The sequence below is a fragment of the Manacus vitellinus genome, unplaced genomic scaffold (genome assembly GCF_001715985.3).
Source record: "Manacus vitellinus isolate BGI_N305 unplaced genomic scaffold, ASM171598v3 scaffold_4_pilon, whole genome shotgun sequence".
Lineage (NCBI taxonomy): Eukaryota > Metazoa > Chordata > Aves > Passeriformes > Pipridae > Manacus > Manacus vitellinus.
In genome coordinates, this window is record NW_021940604.1 from 32,351,444 (window position 1) to 32,370,045 (window position 18,602).

Consider the following 18,602-nt stretch of genomic DNA (forward strand, 5'->3'; position numbering starts at 1 on the left):
CGCGGAGGCGCGGGACATGGACAGGCCCGGGCCCGCCCGTCTCTTTCAGCCGTCGGCGGCGGAGGCGGACCGGGAGGTTCCCATCGGGCGGGGCTGTGGGCTTGCCTCCTCTATGAATCATAGAATCATAAAGGTTGGAGGAGACCTACAAGATCATCCAGTTCAACCGTCTACCCAGCGATACCACTATAACCCCTAAACCGCTGAACCATATCACCCAGCGCCAGATCCAGGCGCCTCTTGAACGCTTCCAGGGATGGTGATTCCACCACATACCTCCTTGGGTAGCCTGTTCCGACGCCTGACCACCCTAACAGTGAAAAGTTTTTTTTCTAATGTCTGATCTAAGTCCCATCTAAGGCCATTTCCTCGTCCTCTCACTGCAGGCGTGGTAAAAGAGACGATGAGGCTCCCCTTGAGCCTCCTCTGGGCTAAACACTCCTAGCTCCCTCAGCTGTTCCTCATAAGACGTGTTGCCCTTCCCAGACATGCTCCAGCACCTCAATGTCCTTTTTAAAGTGAGGGGCCCAAAACTGAATGCAGTGCTGAACAAGGAGGTGGGGGAAGGAGCTGGCTCTGTGGGCAGAGGAGCCCTTCACTCAGCGCCCGGGCACGGTCACGCCAATCCCAGGAGCTGCCCAGGATTCATCCAGCAGTGCAAATGCTGGCAATCAGGATGTCAGCAATTATGTTTTAAATGTGGGAAATGGAAAAGGAGGGGTAGTAAGTTTTGCCCGTCTGTTGATCTCAAGTGCCAGGATGGGGAAAGGGTGTTTCATGTGAAGACGGGTCTCTGGAAGTGCAGTTGGTTGAGCAGAAAAATACATTGGATTTTAAATATTTGATTTCTGTTGTGTAGATCCAAACCCAAGACTTTGGGCATCTGAAAACTCCTGGTTATGTAAATGCTGCTTTGTGGTGGTGTTTTGTTTCCTTTCATTTGTAAACAGTAAAATTAAGAAAATTGCCCGGAGTCCAGAGGAAACAAAGCCCACTCGATCACCTCTGACTGCTCATTCCACCCTTTCCACTTCCACTGACTTCAGTGCCATTGGGCAGTTTCAGCCCCATTAGAAAGTAGAGGAGAAATTTGAAATTTTAGAAAAAACAATACATGGAGGGTAGGGAGGGACACAGATCAGTGTTCCCCTAGGTAACCAGCTGGCAGAACCAAGATATGATGGATAATATTACAGACTTCTAGCTGCAGCCAGCTGGGGGATTAGCACATATGTAATTCTGGGCTCACCAACTCCAGTTCACACTTCTCCATACCTGGAGGGTGTGTGAGAGGACTTTGGTGGAGCATATTGCAACCATGGGGACAGAAGGGGACAAACATAAGTCTTGGCAGGTAGCTGGCTGAACATGAGCTAGCAGTGTGCCCAGGTAGCCAAGAAGGCCAATGGCATCCTGGCTTGTATCAGAAATAATGTGGCCAGCAGGACTAGAGCAGTGATTATCCTCTTGTACTCAGCATTGGTAAGGCCACATCTTGAGTGCTGTGTCCAGTTCTGGGCCCCTCTGCTGGTTCAGTGGAGGGCAATGAAGATGATGAAAGGTCTGGAGCACAAGTCCTATGAGGAGTGGCTGAGGGAGCTGGGGTCTTCCAGCCTGGAGAAAAGGAGACCTGGGGGGATGTTATTGCTCTCAACAACTCCTGAAAGGAGGCTGTAGCCAGGTGGGGGTCAGTCTCTTTGCCTAAGTAACAAGTGACAGGACAAGAGGAAATGGTCTCAAGTTGCATCAGTGGAGGTTTAGATTGGATATTAGGAAAAATTTCTTCTTGGAAAGGGTAGTCGTGTTGGAACAGGCTGCCCAACAAGGGCTCAAAAGGCATGTGGATGTGGTGCTTGTGGATATGGTTTAGTGGTGAACATGGTGGTGCTAGGTGTATGGTTGCACTTGATAATCTCAGAGGTCATTTCCAACCTTAATGATTCTATGAAATGTAGAGGTATCCAGATACTCGGAACCACTTGCTCCATGGTTTGCTTTTTTTCAGTAATTGAGCTACCTTTTTTTTTTTTTTAAGATGGTGGATTAATAGTATATTGCAGGTTAACTTGTCCCTTCTAAATCCAGATGGAGTATCTAAAGAATTTTTTTTTGTTTTTGTGACTAAATATAAGACGAGAAAATTAATAGGGAAATAAGTTTTAGTGTCAAGAGAGGATTGAGTGGTATGTCTGGGTTTTGTGTCAACATTTAATTCACAACATACCATCTGCTAATCTGGTAGCTATTGTTTTGGCAGCATATGCCACACAGCTGATTTTGTTTGGAAACTATTGAGTAGGAAATCCAAGTGAAGCTTGCTGCTCTTGTTTGTTTTCATTTTTGTCTAATTGAAATAAGTCAATAGGAGGTTTTTGCAGGAGCCTTCATTTTTGGGAAGGTAGCTTGATTTTCTTGAGGGGAAGGGGGATTTTTTACAGTACTGTAAGAGATTATCTGCATACAGCTCCCAAGCAATTTTCCTCCCCACATTTTATATGGGAAGGCAAAAGATTTATATCACCACACTGAGAAAGCACACTTGCTTATCGGCACATGCACACCTTCCCAGCAATTACACCATCCATGCAGATAAAAGTTCTGATCCAATGTCAGTCAGGGTCATGATAGTATTTTCCAGGTTGTGGTAGGATGGGTTTATGTCAGAACACATTTGCCATATAATGGTGGCAAGGACTGTTAGATTGGTGCTAGTTGTCGGGCACTTCCCATCTTCCTTATGGAGGACAGGTAAGTCCCAGACACCCTTGACAGGGAAGGATTCAACTCTGTAAAAAGAACACCATTGGCCAGAGAGAAAATATTCTCCATGTGAAGAGCTGTGAGATAAGGCTTTTTGCATAGAAAGAGAAGCAAAGAGGGACATAGAAGAGAGTTTGGGTTTTGATGTAAATGTTGGTACTTGGCATGTGTACTAAGCATGTTCCAGCTAGCCAGGTTAACCATACAGTGATGAAAAGCTTGTATTGCTTACTGTTTCTAGTTTTGCTTTATGACTGTGGGAAAGTGTTGTATTTTATCTTTAATGTGAATATTTTATTCCTATCATCTGACCTAACAGGATGTTGAAATGTTCAATCCATCAGGGCTTATAAAGCTCTTTGGCATCTTTTTATAGAAGAGACTCTATAAAGAGTAGAGTAGTAAATATCTGTGGAATTTCTGAGTCACCCATCGTCTAATATCTGAGTATCTCTTCTGAAAAATAACCAAAAAAACCTTCCTTTTCCAAACCTAAGTCCGTTACCGAGATTTATTTTCCTTTCAAATAAATTCCTTTGGGATTTTGCATTCAGAGGATTCTGCTGTATGCCATATTCATTCAGAACGTAATAGCGGTTTCTGCTTTTTTTGAGACTCACATGCCCTTATCGTTTGAGCTGCAGAAGAGCCTCTGTAGGGAACAGAGCAAACCCGGTGCTGTGCCCCGCAGACATCGTTAGCATGCGACAGCCAGCCTATTGCAGTCCGGGGAGCAGCAGCAGTGCCTCCACGTCTTTGCTGATTGACCTCACAGCTCCTTCCTATTTCAAGTACCGCACAGGAACAGAGCTTCATATCGTCTTCAGCATAAAGACAGGGTGCCTCAAGCTACTGATAAGATTATCCCTGCTTTAGAAACACAGTTACAGAGCTGTTGTGGGAAGAAAAAATTCTTTTTGCATCAACAGTGGGACTTCACTGGTATGACTTGTACTGAGAGGGGCAACTTTCATCACGTTTGTTAGGGTTTTCATACGTGAGTGTAAACTGTGTGTCTGCACTCCTGTTTTGCCTGATTTTTAAAATGTTTTATACACTGTCAGTTTCACAGTATTTTAATTAGAGTTGATAACTGGGACTTTTTTTTTTTTGTCCTGAACAAGTCTAGGGGAGAAGGGAAAGCAAAAATTAGGAATGAGAAGTACTCCCCCTTGCTCACAGCTAATGATGAGGGAACCCATTGTTGCACTGAGGCATGTGCAACAGTATTGTCATAATAAGGACATAACTGCAGAAGAAAAAACAAACAGACCAGCTAGACAGGGGTGGCATTGAGAGTGTTCTGTGTGGTTGTTGCTCCGCTCATGTCATTCTCAAGAGTTCTTATGCTGCTTTTCAGCAGCTCTTGCTCATTTCTGTCATTCCCATTGAAAAAAGGCAGTTTTCAGACAGCAGCATGCAGTGGTTGGGACCCCTACCACTGACAATCCAAAACAGTTTTAAGGCAATTTACATTTTAAAAATGAAAATCTCTTAGAGTGAATCTTCTGTGTTTCATAACATTTTATGTATGTCTTCTATAATACTTGATAGCCAGCTGTGTCTCTGAGAGACAAACAAGCCTTCCAGCAAAGATTAAAGCAATCATTATTCTTCAAACAAAAATTATTCTTCTGATTAAGCTTACAAATTTTTTTCAACAGAATTCAGTATGGAAGGGAAAAGACACTTTCTTTGGTTCTTCTTTCATTAATGAGTAAGCAAATTGTTTCTAACTGGGAACAGAATAATACCAAAACTGAAAGCATCCCCTCTGGAAAGAAAAAGCTAGGTTCTACTACAAAGGAAGAACAGAGAAACATGTGCAGTACTGAATTTTCTCATTACAACAATATGGAGCCAGATACCTTAGAGTGGGTTTAAAGACAAACTTGAGCTAAGACTGCATCTCCAAAAAGGAGGGGCAAGGGGAGACCTGTTTGTGCTTGTAGTTGCCCTGGTCTTCCTTGCGTGCGATCTCAGATTCACTCAGCCTTGGAGTAGGCCAATTTTTTGCTCAACTCCCTAGTCCAGCTGAAAACTAATATTGCCAGAAAACAAACAAACAAAAAGTATTTTTTTCAGCTGGATGAGTGAGACGATCTGATGTAAGCAGGCCAATGCAGTTGGGAAGGCATTTGGGAGTGGGTCACAGACCCGGACTGACCTCTGCCTTCAACACTTGGGCTCCCAATAAGTTTAAGCTGGGATAAGTTAAAATCCTTCTAGTGCCCTCTCTCATCTAGGCACTCTTCAGATCTCAGACAGGGAACACAGCTCCTAAGAAGACTACAGAGGGCAGAAATTTCACAGGTTCAACAGAGCGAACTCCATAGTAAGGAACTCTGTCACGCAGTAACCTGGAACTCTCAGATTTTCTGCACCTTACAGTTGCTTTTTAATATATAAATACCACCACATAGAATCATAGAATCATTAAGGTTGGAAGAGACCTCCAAATCATTGAGTCCAGCCTTTGACCGAACACCACCATGCCAACTACGCCATAGCGCTAAGTGCCATGTCCAGTCGTTTCTTGAACATTTCCAGGGACGGTGATTCTACTGCTGCCCTGTGCAGCCCATTCCAATGCTTAACCATGCTTTCAGTGACAACAATTCTAGTCTCCAACCTGAACCTCCTCTGGTACAGCTTAAGGCCATTCCCTCTTGTCCTGAGAAGAGGCTGACCCCCACCTGGCTAAAACCTCCTTTCGGGTAATTCTAGAGATTGAAAATGTCTCCCCTGAGCCTCCTTTCCTCCAGGCTAAACACTCCCAGCTCCCTCATCTGCTCCTCATAGGACTTACCCTCTAGACCCTTCTCTGGATGCACTCCAGCACCTCAATGTCTTGCTTGTAGTGAGATGTCTAGAACTGGACACAAGACTTGAGGGGTGGTCTCACCAGGGCCGAGTACAGGGGAACAATCACTGCCCTAGTCCTGCTGGCTACAGTATTTCTGATACAAGCCAGGATGCCATTGGCCTTTTTGGCCACTGGGGCACACTGCTCGCTAATGTTCAGCTGGTGTTGACCAGCACCCCCAGGTCCTTTTCCACCAGGCAGGTTTACAGCCTTTCTGCCCCCAACCTGTAGTGCTGAAGGGGTTGTTGGGACCCAAGTGCAGTACTCAGCACTTGGCCTTATTGAACCTCACACAACTGGCCTTGGCCCATCAATCCAGCCTGTCCAGATCCCTCTGCAGAGCCTTCTTGCCCTCCAACAGACCAACGCTCCCACCCAACTTAGTGTCATCTACAAACTCACTGAGGGTTCACTCTATCCTCTCCTCAAATCATTAATAAAGATATTAAAGAGGACTGGCCCCAACACTGATTCCGGGGGGCACTACAGGTCACTGGCTGCCAACCGGACACAGCACCATTCACCACCACCCTTTGGGCCCAGCCATCTAGCTAGTTTTTCACCTAGCAAAGAGTGAACTTGTCCAAGTCATGGGCTGCCAGCTTTTCCAGGAGAATGCCATGGGAGATGGTGTCAAAGGCTTTGCTGTAAGTCCAGGTAGTCTACATCCACAGCCATCCCTCACCCACTGGGTGCGTCGCCTGGTCATAAAAGGAGATCAGGTTAGTCAGGCAAGACTTGCCTTTCACAAAACCATGCTAGCTGGGCTTGATCCCCTGGTTGTGCTGCATGATGGCTCTCAAGGTGATCTGTTCCTTGACCTTGCCCAGCACTAGAGATAAGGAACCTGTAGTTCCCCGGATCTTCCTTCTTGTAGATGGGTGTCACATTGGTTAACCTCCAGTTAACTGGGACCTCTCCAGTTAGCCAAGATTGATGATAAATGATGGAAAGGGGCTTGGAGAGCTCTTCCACCAGCTCCCTCAGTACTCTCAGATGAATCCCATCTGGTCCTACAGACTAAATGGGTCTAAATGGCTCAGCAGTCCACCAACTACTTCCTGCTGGATTGCAGGGGCCTGTTCTGCTCCCTGTCCCTGTCTACAATTTCAGGGGCCTGTTTGCCCTGAGGATAACCGGTCTTTCTATTGAAGACTGAGGCAAAGAAGGCATCAAGTACCTCAGCCTTTTTCTCATCCTTGGTTACAGTGTTCCCCTCTGCGTCCAATAAAGGATGGAGATTTTCCTTGGCCCTCTTTACAATGTTAATGTATTTATAAAAGCACTTTTAATTATCTTTCACAGCAGTAGCCAGATTGAGTTCTAGCTGAGCTTTTGCCTTTCAGATTTTCTCTGTACATGACCTAACAAGACCCTTGTACTCTTCCTAAGTTTCCTGCCCCTTTTTCCAAAGGTCATAAACTCTCTATTTTTCCCTGAATTCTAGTGAAAGCTCCCTATTCATCCAGGCCAGTCTTCTTCCCCACTGGCTCATCCTTTGGCACACAGGGACAGCCTGCTCCTTTGCCTTTAAGATTTCCTTCTTGAAGTATGTCCAGCCTTCCTGGACCCCTTTGTTTTTAGGGGCTGTTTTCCAAGGGACTCTCTGAAACAGTGTCCTGAACAGACCAAAGTTCACCCTCTGAAGTCCAAGGTAGAAGTTTTGCTGACCCACTTCCTTATTTCACCGCAAATTGAAAACTATATTTTCATGGTTGCTATGCCCAAGGTGGCCTCTGACCACCATATCTCCCACCAGACCTTCTCTGTTTGTAAACAGAAGGTCAAGCAGGGCCCCACCACTAGTAGGCTCACTTACGAGCTGTGTCAGCAAGTTATTTTTCACACACTCCAGGAACATCCTAGACTGCCTCCTCTCTGCTGTCATGAGCTTCCAGCAGACATCCAGCAAGTTAAAGTCTCCCACAAGAAAAAGGGCTAGTGATCATGAAATGTCAGCCAGCCACTTATAAAATAGTTCATCTGCCTCTTCGTCCTGGTTGGGTGATCTATAACAGACTCCCACCAGGGTATCTGCCTTGTTAGCCTTCCCCCTGATCCTTACCCATAGGCACCCAACCTAATCATCACTATCATTGAGCTTTATACAGTTGAAACACTTCCCAGTGTACAGAGCCACCCCACCACCTCTCCTTCCTCTCCCATCCCTTTTGAAGAGCTTGTAGTTATTCACTGCAACACTCCAGTCATGGGAGTTATTCCACCATATTTCCACGATGTGGACTATGTTATAGCTTTCCTGCCACTCAATGGCCTCTGGCTCCTCTTAATTCAATACAATAGAGTGGCACTGTCTAATGTTTATATACTAGGTACGATGGAGATACAACTGTGAGTATCATAAAGATGCTTAAACAGTTTGACATTAAAGTGATAGGATTGTAACTACTCAGTTCAATAGGCTCTTGGGGCTTTTTTTCTTTTCCATCTCTGTAGGACAGTTACAATTGCTCAGATGTCTTTAATGCCATAAAAAAGTTTGGATTTAAAGTTGAATTTTGATTTTCTCAGTTCTACAGGTGATCACAATATTCCTACAGTACTACAGGTAATCCCAGTATTCCTACAGTGATTTTAGCCTTTGAATTACTTATGTCAATGGGACCTTGTTCAGCCATCCATGGCTTTTGTCAGGCATTCAGCAGCAGTACCGGGAGGAAGGTGCTCACCTGGCAGGTAGCTCCCTCCAGCAGGCAGCTGGAAGGCTTTGTTTGGACTTGCAGTCCAGCTCCAAGATATGGTACCTTCAGTCACACTCCAGAGGCATCAGCTTCTCTGGGGTACCAAGGTCCTGATTCAGGCACCCATTAGGCTATGTGGTACCTTCCTCTCTGTAAAACTACAGAACATTCACATATAATTCCTGGATAACAGTCACAGTAAGTTTAAGCTAAATAAACTATACTATGAATAAATTATACTGCAAAGAATTCATGTAAGAGGCAAGGAATTCGGTCTTTCTCCTTATTTTGTGATGTTACTCAGCAGTACAGCCACATCCCAGGTAAAAATGGCCACCAAAGCATTGATATTCAGTAAGATGCATAAGGCAGAACATAAACACTTATTCCTTAGCTTAGTTATTAAAAATAAAGCTATAGGCTTTCTGGTGAGGAGTGGTTCATCTGCTTAGTCCAATGTGGGAATCAATTAACAGGTACAGTAACCAAAATATATTTTAATAAAAAATTCAGGCTTCACTTGCTTAGGAAAACCACCATAATTTAAAATTCTAAGAGAAAGGCTTGTGCAGTGTATTGTTAGGAGTGATGTGTGCCTAAAAGAATATTTGTGTTTTATGGACAGTTGATTTGCCCAAGACAACACAAAATACAAATCTGATGTAAAATGTCAGACAGCAAACAGGGTGGGAGTTAAGGCTCACAACACACGTGTCTTCAGGCTGTGCCGTTGCTACTGTGAAAGAACAAAGTGTGCAGTGTTTGAACTGATGCCAATGAGTGCTCAAAAGATGCAGATAAATCCTGTGACTTCAAATAAATGCCATGGTTTCCTCATATCTTTCTGATGATACAAGAGGCTTTATGGTTCTGGTTTGAACAGTGTGCCAGGAGAGATGATCAGGTTTCACTCATTTAGTTTATATTACCTAGAAGATAAGCAGTTTCCATCTTCAAGGCTTAAAGAGTAACTCCCTTTGTCGGAATGTTAATTGTTAATTCCACTAGAAAGCTAGGGTCCAGCTGCAATCATTCACTGAGGTGCAGGTAAGTTAAGAGTTTCTTGTTATAAAATGTAGTTTCACTGAAGGAGAAGTTGTTTTTCAGATGTCAGATAGGCTTGATAATAGCCTCAATCGAGTGTAGCATCAGTCAGCATAAACCAAGGATATAATCCTCTTTTTGCTGCACTACCGCAGTGCTTTATAACTATAGAGTTAAAAATTTTAATGGGGCCATTGATGATTGCTTGTTCATGTGGAAATCATTTGACTTTTTCAATTCTTTTTTTATTTTATGAGTTGACTAAAGCATTAAAACAGCAACATTAGCCTGAATGGAACCGTAATACTTATTAATGTTGAAGATCATTTGCTTTGGAAGGAGGTTTTTGGTTACATCAGGAGAGCATGAGAGAGATGAGTTATTCATTTGGCATGAAGGTGAGGAGAAATGCAGTTGTAGTTGTGTAGGTGAAATATGTACATCATGACTTAAAAAAATTAAGTCATTTTGCTGAACTTAATTTTTTTTAATTACAGAGTTTACTAAGTAACAAAGAAAACAGTGAACTGTGTCTGCCCTCTCTCAAAACCCATTCATTGCTGCAGAGAAGAGACCACAGCAATTAGCAGCTGGCAAAACATCACACTCAGCAGCTGCTGGTTTTTTAAGTAGTGGTTGTGGTTTTCCTAAATACAAAACAAGACAGAATTTTGTCACCACTTGCTATAATAATAATGCCAAGCATGTTTTATGTTATGAAGCCACTGAAAATGTAGTTTAGAAGTTGTATTTTCAGAGAAGTGAATGTTTGGCAGCTAAGATCCTGAAGCCCAGAAAGGAAGATTTGTCCCAAATCACTGCAGAAGCTCATGCAAAAGTCAGGTGTAAATGCCAAACCAACCAGCTTCAGTATGGAGCTAAATGACCAGCTGAGCCCTTTTCCATCTAGTCTTTTCTTTTCCTTTTCTGTAGTTGTTTGGCAAATAAATACCTAGGCTAATGTTTTTACACACCACATGTATATTTTAAGCACTATTTAATTGTTTGTGGAATTCTACTGTTAACATCAGAGTAACCAGCAGTTTATCTCCCAATGTACGAAAAGGCTTATTTCTTGCTCCAAGGAGCTAAAAGTTAATAATAGGCATAGAACAGTGAGTGGTTAGAATCAGTAAGCTAAGGGGAAAGCAAGGGACTGGGCTATGAGAGATCATCATTCTTTTCACAGATCTGCTTCTGATGTGCTGAGTGATGCTGGATAAACCTCTCTGGTGGACATCTCCACCTCAGCAGCAAGTGTTGTCTTTGTCTAGATTGCCAATGTTTTGAGGATAAGACTTCCTTTCTTATTACATGTTAATGAAGGGTTTATATCAATGAAGTTCATTCTAAAGTGTCTATAGATTACTTTTGTGTCTGTCCATGAGACAAGAGCAAGCTATTGTCAATATATTTACCTCTGCCATTTGGAGGCTTCCACCTTCCACTGAAAGCATCTGAAGGATGAAACAGGTGGGAAACCTTTGGCTCACATCAGCCTGAGAACCACAGACTCTGCTGCACCACCAACCACTAGCAACTGTCGTGGCAGAAGTGAACAACTTGGCCAGCACACGGCCAGGAGAGCTCCGTTTGCTCATGGGTTGTCACACCTTACCTGGCTTGGTTTTGAAGAGCCTTACAAAGCAATGAGTATCAATACTATATTAAGGTTACAGCTTTCCTTATTCTATGATAAGAGATGAGTTGTCTGAAGAAGTCAAAGTTAATTTTTGTGACCTCTGTTTTCTCGTTTACTCTCTTATAAGGATCTGGAGATCACCTTGGAGTTCTCATCATTGAACAGGAAACAAAGGTGTTGCAAGGTTAGTGTCTTGTAGTAATAGTTCTTCAGCTCCTATTGCAGATGTGCAACAGTTTGAACAGCTGGTGCATGTGCAGCTTGGTAGTGTGACTTTGAATTGAATTATACTGTTCCTTGGTGTTCCCAGGAGGTTTCCTCATCCCTCCTCTTCTCTAGCACTGGAGCACTGAAATAGATAGACCATGATGGGGACTGGTGAACTGTCAGGAATAGTTTCTGCACAACTAAGCTGTTTTAAAGCCAGAGAAAAAGTAAATCAGTGTTTTTCAGCCTGTGGACTTCACACCTCTGGCAGTCAGTAAGGAAGCAGTAGGCAGTCCATGAAATAAAGACTCAGCAACCATAAAATGGATGCACACTTCCTTATATCAACAAACAGGGAAGGTAAGGGGAAAATGCAGTTACTAAACAAACATCTGAAGTTAGGCTTCATTATTTGTTTGGTTGTTTATGGAAACCATTGTGCCAATGCTTCTTTTTTCTTTTCCTTGCTGTTTGGGAAAAAACTAAAAGTGCTGTGATGCTGTTTTGATTAAAGTGTAAAAAAAAAAGTTGAGAGGATGAACTCTCAAAACTGTTACCAGCTCTGATATTTTGTGATTCTATACCCTCCTCTGTGATTTCTAATTCTGCTCTCTGCTTTATCATTATTGCCACTATTTACGGTTCTCTTTCTTCCTGTAATATATATAAAAAAAGGGTAAGTTGTAGGTGCAGCAAAATATTCCCCAGGAATGTTTAGTTTAGAAAAAGGAGTTTTTCCATCTCTCAACCTGTGAGGATAATTCAGTTTGCATGTGCAGAATTGATAGATCCACTGTTCACAGGATTGTGTTCTTTCTCTTCTTTCTTGCCATTCCACTTCCATTTCCCATAACACTGTGCCTTCTTCCTGTAATTTTTCAGCTCTCCAAGCTCCAAACTGTCTGCCCTCTTTGTGCCTCTAACACTTTGGATGCTTTCCCCACTTCTTTTTAGTTATTCAGTTTGTTCTTGCATTTTCTTACTGTCCCTCTCCTCTCCCCCAATTTTCCTCCACACAAAGATACCTTTTCTGCTTTTAAAGTAATTAAATTAGCAGAGCTGATTGAAATCTAGGTGAAGCAATTCTCTGAGCCCTGTGCTTTTCAACAGATGCATTACTCAATATACATTAGTCAATCTTCTGTAGACCTCAGTGAATGACAGAAATGAATATTTGATGAATATATTCAACAACAATAGCATTATTCAAACACTTTACTCAATGAAGTACATTCAGCACATTCAGAAGTTAATGGTGCATTCAGGTTACTCTGTTTGCTCAGCAGAGCATGTGCCTAGCCCCAAGGGGGGAAACCAAGTCACTCATACATTTGAGGGAAACCAAGGGGTGGGGAGGCTCTTCTGGTCATTTGTGTCTCTAGCGAGCAGGAAAAAATGTGTGTGTATGTTGGTGGTGGTTGGTTTAAGTCACATCTAGGAAGTAAATTATGTATGTGAGGAGGAAGAGAGATGACTTGCTCTATTTACTGACTGGCAGAACTTGTTCTCATGCTTATCACTTGTACTTCAGTCAGAAATGAGTAAAACAAATCAATGTATCTCTGATCTTCAGCTTTTGTCCCAATTGGAGTGTGCATATATGTATCAAGCCGGGGGTTGAAGTAAATCTAACCTCACTTCTTGTTCCATTCAACATTTTCTTGAGCACTTGGTGGGTCCTTCCAACTCAGAATATTCTGAGAAATGATTCTGTGAAATAATCTATCTTCTACTGATTAAGACTTTTTAGTGCCTCCTTTGTAATTTCCCGTAGAGGCCAAGTCTTTTTTGTGGTCTTAATGTCCACAGTGCCAAATAGATGCTGCTTTGACCCTTTTGTAGCTTTTTTAAACCTTTGAGTATTTTCATTGTCAGCCTCAGCATTGGATGTAAATTGATGTAAATTGATGTCATCTACATTTTCCACAATCTACTCAATTTCTTTAGCCAGCTTCCCTTCTTGACTCCCTTTGATTCATTTTGCACAAAATGAACCTCCTCTGAACGCTAAGGCTGAAATCTCTCCTTGGCTACAAAGATTTGAATCACATTTTTTCTTCTCTTGTCCTCAGGTTAGTCAGAACATAATTTTGCCAAGTGTCACACCCTGACACCACTCAGCATCTGCTTTGATGTGTATTGCCACTTCTAGAAGTGCTACAAAACCTCTTACCACTGTCATATTTTTCCTACTGCTCAGCTGTGTGCTTATTAGAAGATTTCTCTTTTACTGTTGTCTGAATCCTCACCTTGCTCTTAATTTCATACAGCCCACATAATGTCTTTGTCTTCTCTAGCCTCAGCTAACTTTACTTCTCATCAGTCTGTGCCTGTGCTGTTCCATGAAGTCAATTTTCTCTTGTTTATCAGTTGAGTAACTCCTTATCTTTGAGGTCCATTTTAGTTTTTCCATTCCATATGTTCTTTGCAAGGCTTCAGTGCATTAATTGCATTTTCAAAGCATACAAAAGCATCAGTTAACATCCACATCTATAGCAAGAGTGGTGCATAAAGCAAACGAATCTTTTAAAGGCACATTTGCAGCTCCTTTGAAGAGAGGAGCTGTGCTGGTTATAACCCAAATAATACCACGAAACAGGCTCTGTGGCCCTTTAGGCTTGAAGCTGAAGGTTGTCCTTTACAGCCATTTCTCAATATCATGTGAAGGCTGCCAAGTGGAAAAAAATATAACCAAAGTTCTGCAGGCTTCCAGCTGTAGAAGCACTGCTGGCCACAAGACCTGACCTGCAGTCCTTTAGTAGATTTCAGTTTCTCCTCAACAGAGCACATAGACCAGGAACCATCTTCAGATCTGTAAAATCCTCAAAGTAAATTTCTCAGACTATATTTAGGTATCTCCATGGCCTGATTTCCACCAGTGATTTTTGTGCCTTGCTGGTGACCCAGCATATCTTTTATTTCTGTTCAGCTGAAGGCTCGGAACTGGTATAATTCCAGGCATGGATTAATAGGTGACATTAGGCTTTTTACATTAGAAAGGGATGGTGTGGTTATTGTGGCCATTAGCAAAAGCCCCTTTCAGCCATACTCATTTTACATGGCATAACAAAAATCAGTCTTCCCTTCGACAGTGCTTGTGTGCATCTTAAAAATCTTAGGAAGGGCCTCTTTAGGTTTTCTGTCTAATCTTCAGAGGACAGCTCATCCACAAGATGCACACATATGTGCTCACATTCATACCTGCTCCTGTGAACGCTTTGTTTCCTTGCCTGTGCTATATCACAGTGGTATCGTTATGCTTTGCTGTTCAGCTCCTTTGAGACTGATGCAGTGATTGCATTTTACTTACTTAGGAAGCATCAAAGCGCTGGTGCTGCTGTCTTCAAGAACTTGGTTTAATCTTCTGCTTGAGCTCTGTTTGCAGATGTGGAGGACAGAAACAGCTCTTTAAAGAGGTATTTCACGAAGTCACTATCCTCCAAACATGTTTAAAAGCATAGGAGTATATGTCTGAAAAGATATAAGCTAACTGATATTTCCCTGTTATTTTTTATCTGCAGCATAGAGAAGTAGCTTGGTAACCATTCTTCCCAGTATAAATCAGCAATATATTAATTTCTGCAGCTGTCCTTCAGCTCCTTGAGTAAGTCATGAGCTCTAATGGTAGCACTGCAGGAATACCCAAATAACCTTGCTCCCCAGCAGAAGTCTGGCCATAGGCAGAAGTCACGATGGGCTGCAGAATCAAGAGAGAGCAAAAGAAGTACTGAGCTTTACAGAATCACAGAATCATTTAGGTTGGAAAAGACCTCCAAGATCATCAAGTCCAACCTTTGGCTGATCACAACCTTGTCAACTAGACTGTGGCACTAAGAGCCATGTCCAGTCATTTCCTGAACACCTCTAGGGATGGTGACCCCACCACTTCCCTGGGCAGCCTGTTCCAGTGCCTGACATTTCCTGTGAAGCTTTGTGATGCTGTGGCCTCATTGCTACTTGAGTGAATAAATACTCAACAGGAGTTGGAAGAATTTGGGTAGCTGTTGTGTTCATGTTCCGCTTACTGGTTTATGTTGCAGCCGCAGAAGATATCTGGAAATATGAACATGATGAATTTGAATGCAATATCAAACAGCCTGGTTGTGAAAATGTCTGCTTTGACCATTTTTTCCCTGTCTCCCACATCAGACTTTGGGCTTTGCAATTAATCACGGTCTCCACCCCTTCACTCTTGGTTGTTTTTCATGTTGCTTACAGAGAGAACAGAGAGAAGCACCACAACCAGAAGCTTTACAGAAACCCAGGAGAGATAGATGGTGGATTGCTGTGCACTTACCTAATCAGCTTCATTTTAAAAATAGGATTTGAAATAGTTTTTCTTGTTCTGTTTTATAAATTGTACAATGGATTCAAAATACCGCATCTTGTGAAATGTGACATGAGACCATGTCCCAGTAGCGTAGACTGCTATATTTCCAAACCCACAGAGAAGATGATTTTCCTCTATTTTCTGGTGGCAACTTCATGCCTGTGCATCATACTAAATCTAAGTGAATTGACTTATCTAATTTTCAAATACTCCCCAAAATGTTATCTGAAGAGATACATGAAGAAACAGCAAGGCTCCAAAAGCAATTGTCGCAAATCAGAAATCATTGGTTACAACAGAGCAGCACCTGCAGGACAATTCCCCGATAGCTCCTCATCTTTGCCTCTGAATATACGAGATGAACATGAAAAATGTTCCCCGTTGACTTGAAAGAAGGCTGGAGACCACCCTCCCATTACACAAGCTGCTTTTGACAAATTGCTTTTCCCGAGTGCTTTACAGAACTGAAAGGATAGTTACAGAGGAAATACTGTTTCTCTACTAGTTCCCCATTACTCTAGCTGATAAATTCAGTAACGTTATGTATGTCATACATAAAATCATCAAGATCTTTTCATGTTGAAACAAGAAGTGTAGAAGTCTGAGAATCCCATGAAGTTTTAATATAAACACAGATGCTTATGATAAATCATGTGAAACAATTGCTCACAGTTGTGTATTGAATATTGCACAGAATTGCTTTGGTACAAGCAAAAAGAGGCTTTTTATATGCAGAGGTGGAAGAACCTGGGACTGATTAAGAAACTGAACAATAAGGGGATGTACAGCATTTGTCAGGTGGGTGGATCTGATGACTGTTGCAACAGCAATAGGAAAGTGCTGGTGTTTGAAGTGAACTATGTAGTCACATGCCCATTCCACCAGACTAGAAAACATACCAAAACCAGAAAAAAACAAGAAGAGGTAGACGCATCTATTTTAGCCCATGGTGATAAAGACAGACTTGCTTATTTAGCTGTTTATGGAGCACCTCCTTCTGAAAGCATCTGAGCCCTTTACAATTTTAAGGGTATTAATCATCAGAACACATCCTCTAAGGAAAGGCACTTGCTCAAACTTGTGCAAGCAGCACCAAGCAGCTCCCGAGTCATTAGATTTGTCTTCTGCTTTGTGGTTGTGGCATTTAAGAGAAAGGATCATTCCCAGTTCCACAGGAGTGAGTAGAGAAATGCAGACCACGCAATATGGCAGAACAGTAGCCAGTAGTCCCTAGTATTGAGTAGCCTGGAATCTGGTCCCTTAAGTAAGGCTGAAAATACTGCTGCTCTTTCCTTCAGTAGATTTCTCTGCTGTAAAAATATGAAAAACCTCCAGTAGAAACAAAGTAAAAAAGAATCATCTATTCCCTTCCCCCCAAGTTTCAGAGTATCTCTTAAATACCACACACTTCTGCGCCGTGTTATGTGCATCATTTGGGAAAACAGGAAAGGGATAGAAATTAGCTAAGACATGTCTTCTGTTGAACCTAGACTTTTAAGACAACAGAAACTAGTGCCTAAAAAAACTTATTTCAGGGTGGTGTGCTCTTTCTGTTGCTGAAATGAAAGACCTTTGAACAGAAATCAGTAGTGAGCCTGATCAAAATGCACCCTTTAGCACTACATTTATGAGTAGTGGGGTAGCAGTTACAGAATTAACTTTAAGAACTAGTGAATAAACTGTGTGCTTTTTGACTGTGATTTTCAAGGTGTGTTGGTTTTTTTCCTAAAATAAACCTACTTTTATAAGGTTTTGCTGCCAAACTGACCAGTGACAGCAGTCCCTCAGATACCACCTTGCCAGCCTGTGGCCAGTTAAAGTTTTACATCTCGAGTGATGCTGCATCAGTACCTATATCAAGACAAGGTGCTTTATGCAATTCAGGATGTTTCCTGTTAAATTTCTACATACACAGAATGTGGCTCATGACAGAAATACCAGTTAGAAAGTCTTTTGCAGCTACTGGACAAAACCCACCAAAGAATGCATGAAGCAAAACCACTGCCCATGAGCCCTGTGAAACTGTGACTTCCACAGTCTGAGTAACGGAGAACAAAACCCAAAATCATCTTGGACCTTTTGTGCCCTCATGCATAATTTTTTTAAGATAAGGGCAACACTACGAAAGAAAAAAGTGTTTCTAAAATGTCTGGGTTTTAATTATTGAGGACAGATTTTAAGACAGCACACTAATGAAAAAGTATTCATTGTTTTTAAAGTAAGGTTTATTTGGGAGAAAATGAAGAGAAGCAAACACAGTTTAGACAACACAGGTTTCTGATAAATTTGTGCATTAGCTGCTCTCTAATAAAAAAGTGTATAAAGTCAGCGCTTGAAGGGTTTTAGAGCATCCCCTAAAGCTCTGTGGCTGGTCAGAGATTCCCACTTAGACCAAAAATTTTCCCATGAAACAAGAACTCTAATTCTTTGGAATGTATGTTCAAAGTTTTATTTTTAATTCTATCTTCCAACAGCCATGAAATGATAAATAAATTCCAAAATCAACATGTTTCGAGTCTTGGAGGATACTTCAGTTCTGACAAAGCCAGTACCTTACATGAGAAATATTCTGAGAATTTATTATTACGGACCAACTCTGTGTAACCCAACTCACAGCAAACTGCCAAGTAGCCTTCACATCATGTGCTGAAAAATTTGAGTGTTTGATAGAGCAACTCATGAAAAGGAAGGGAGAGTCACACAAGGCAGCTCTGTCAGATTTTGCTGAACCTGAGAGAACAGAAATAAACTCATCTCTTTCTGAACCCTTGTTCTTGGCCATCATTTGGTCTTTTACTGGCTCCTTCCCTTCCACAGTCCTTTCCCTGCCTTTATAGGCTTTTGTTCTCCAGTTTAAGTTTCACTCATCCATACATCCCTGAAGGCGTTAGCTGTTATATTTTTTGGTTCAAATGAGTTTACAGGCTTGGCCCCTAAACTTCTGAGTCACCCAAATAGACATGTTAAAAAAATTAATTCAAGTGCTATGTTCCACAAGGATATAATCAATTGATAAGCTGATCTGAGCCTATACAGTAACGGAGAAAAAAC

The 18,602-nt window shown here is 42.0% G+C and overlaps 1 protein-coding gene across 1 annotated transcript; it reads left to right on the plus strand.

Annotated features, from left to right (window-relative positions):
- The first annotated feature begins 16 nt into the window (after positions 1 to 16).
- Positions 17 to 16,492, plus strand: GJB7 (gap junction protein beta 7). The gene is made up of 6 exons (XM_029962826.1): positions 17 to 87; positions 222 to 284; positions 3,399 to 3,614; positions 11,141 to 11,198; positions 14,151 to 14,193; positions 15,184 to 16,492. Exons 1-6 carry the CDS (start codon positions 17 to 19, stop codon positions 15,939 to 15,941), a joined length of 1,209 nt encoding a protein of 402 aa, XP_029818686.1. The 3' UTR covers positions 15,942 to 16,492.
- The last annotated feature ends 2,110 nt before the right edge of the window (positions 16,493 to 18,602 follow it).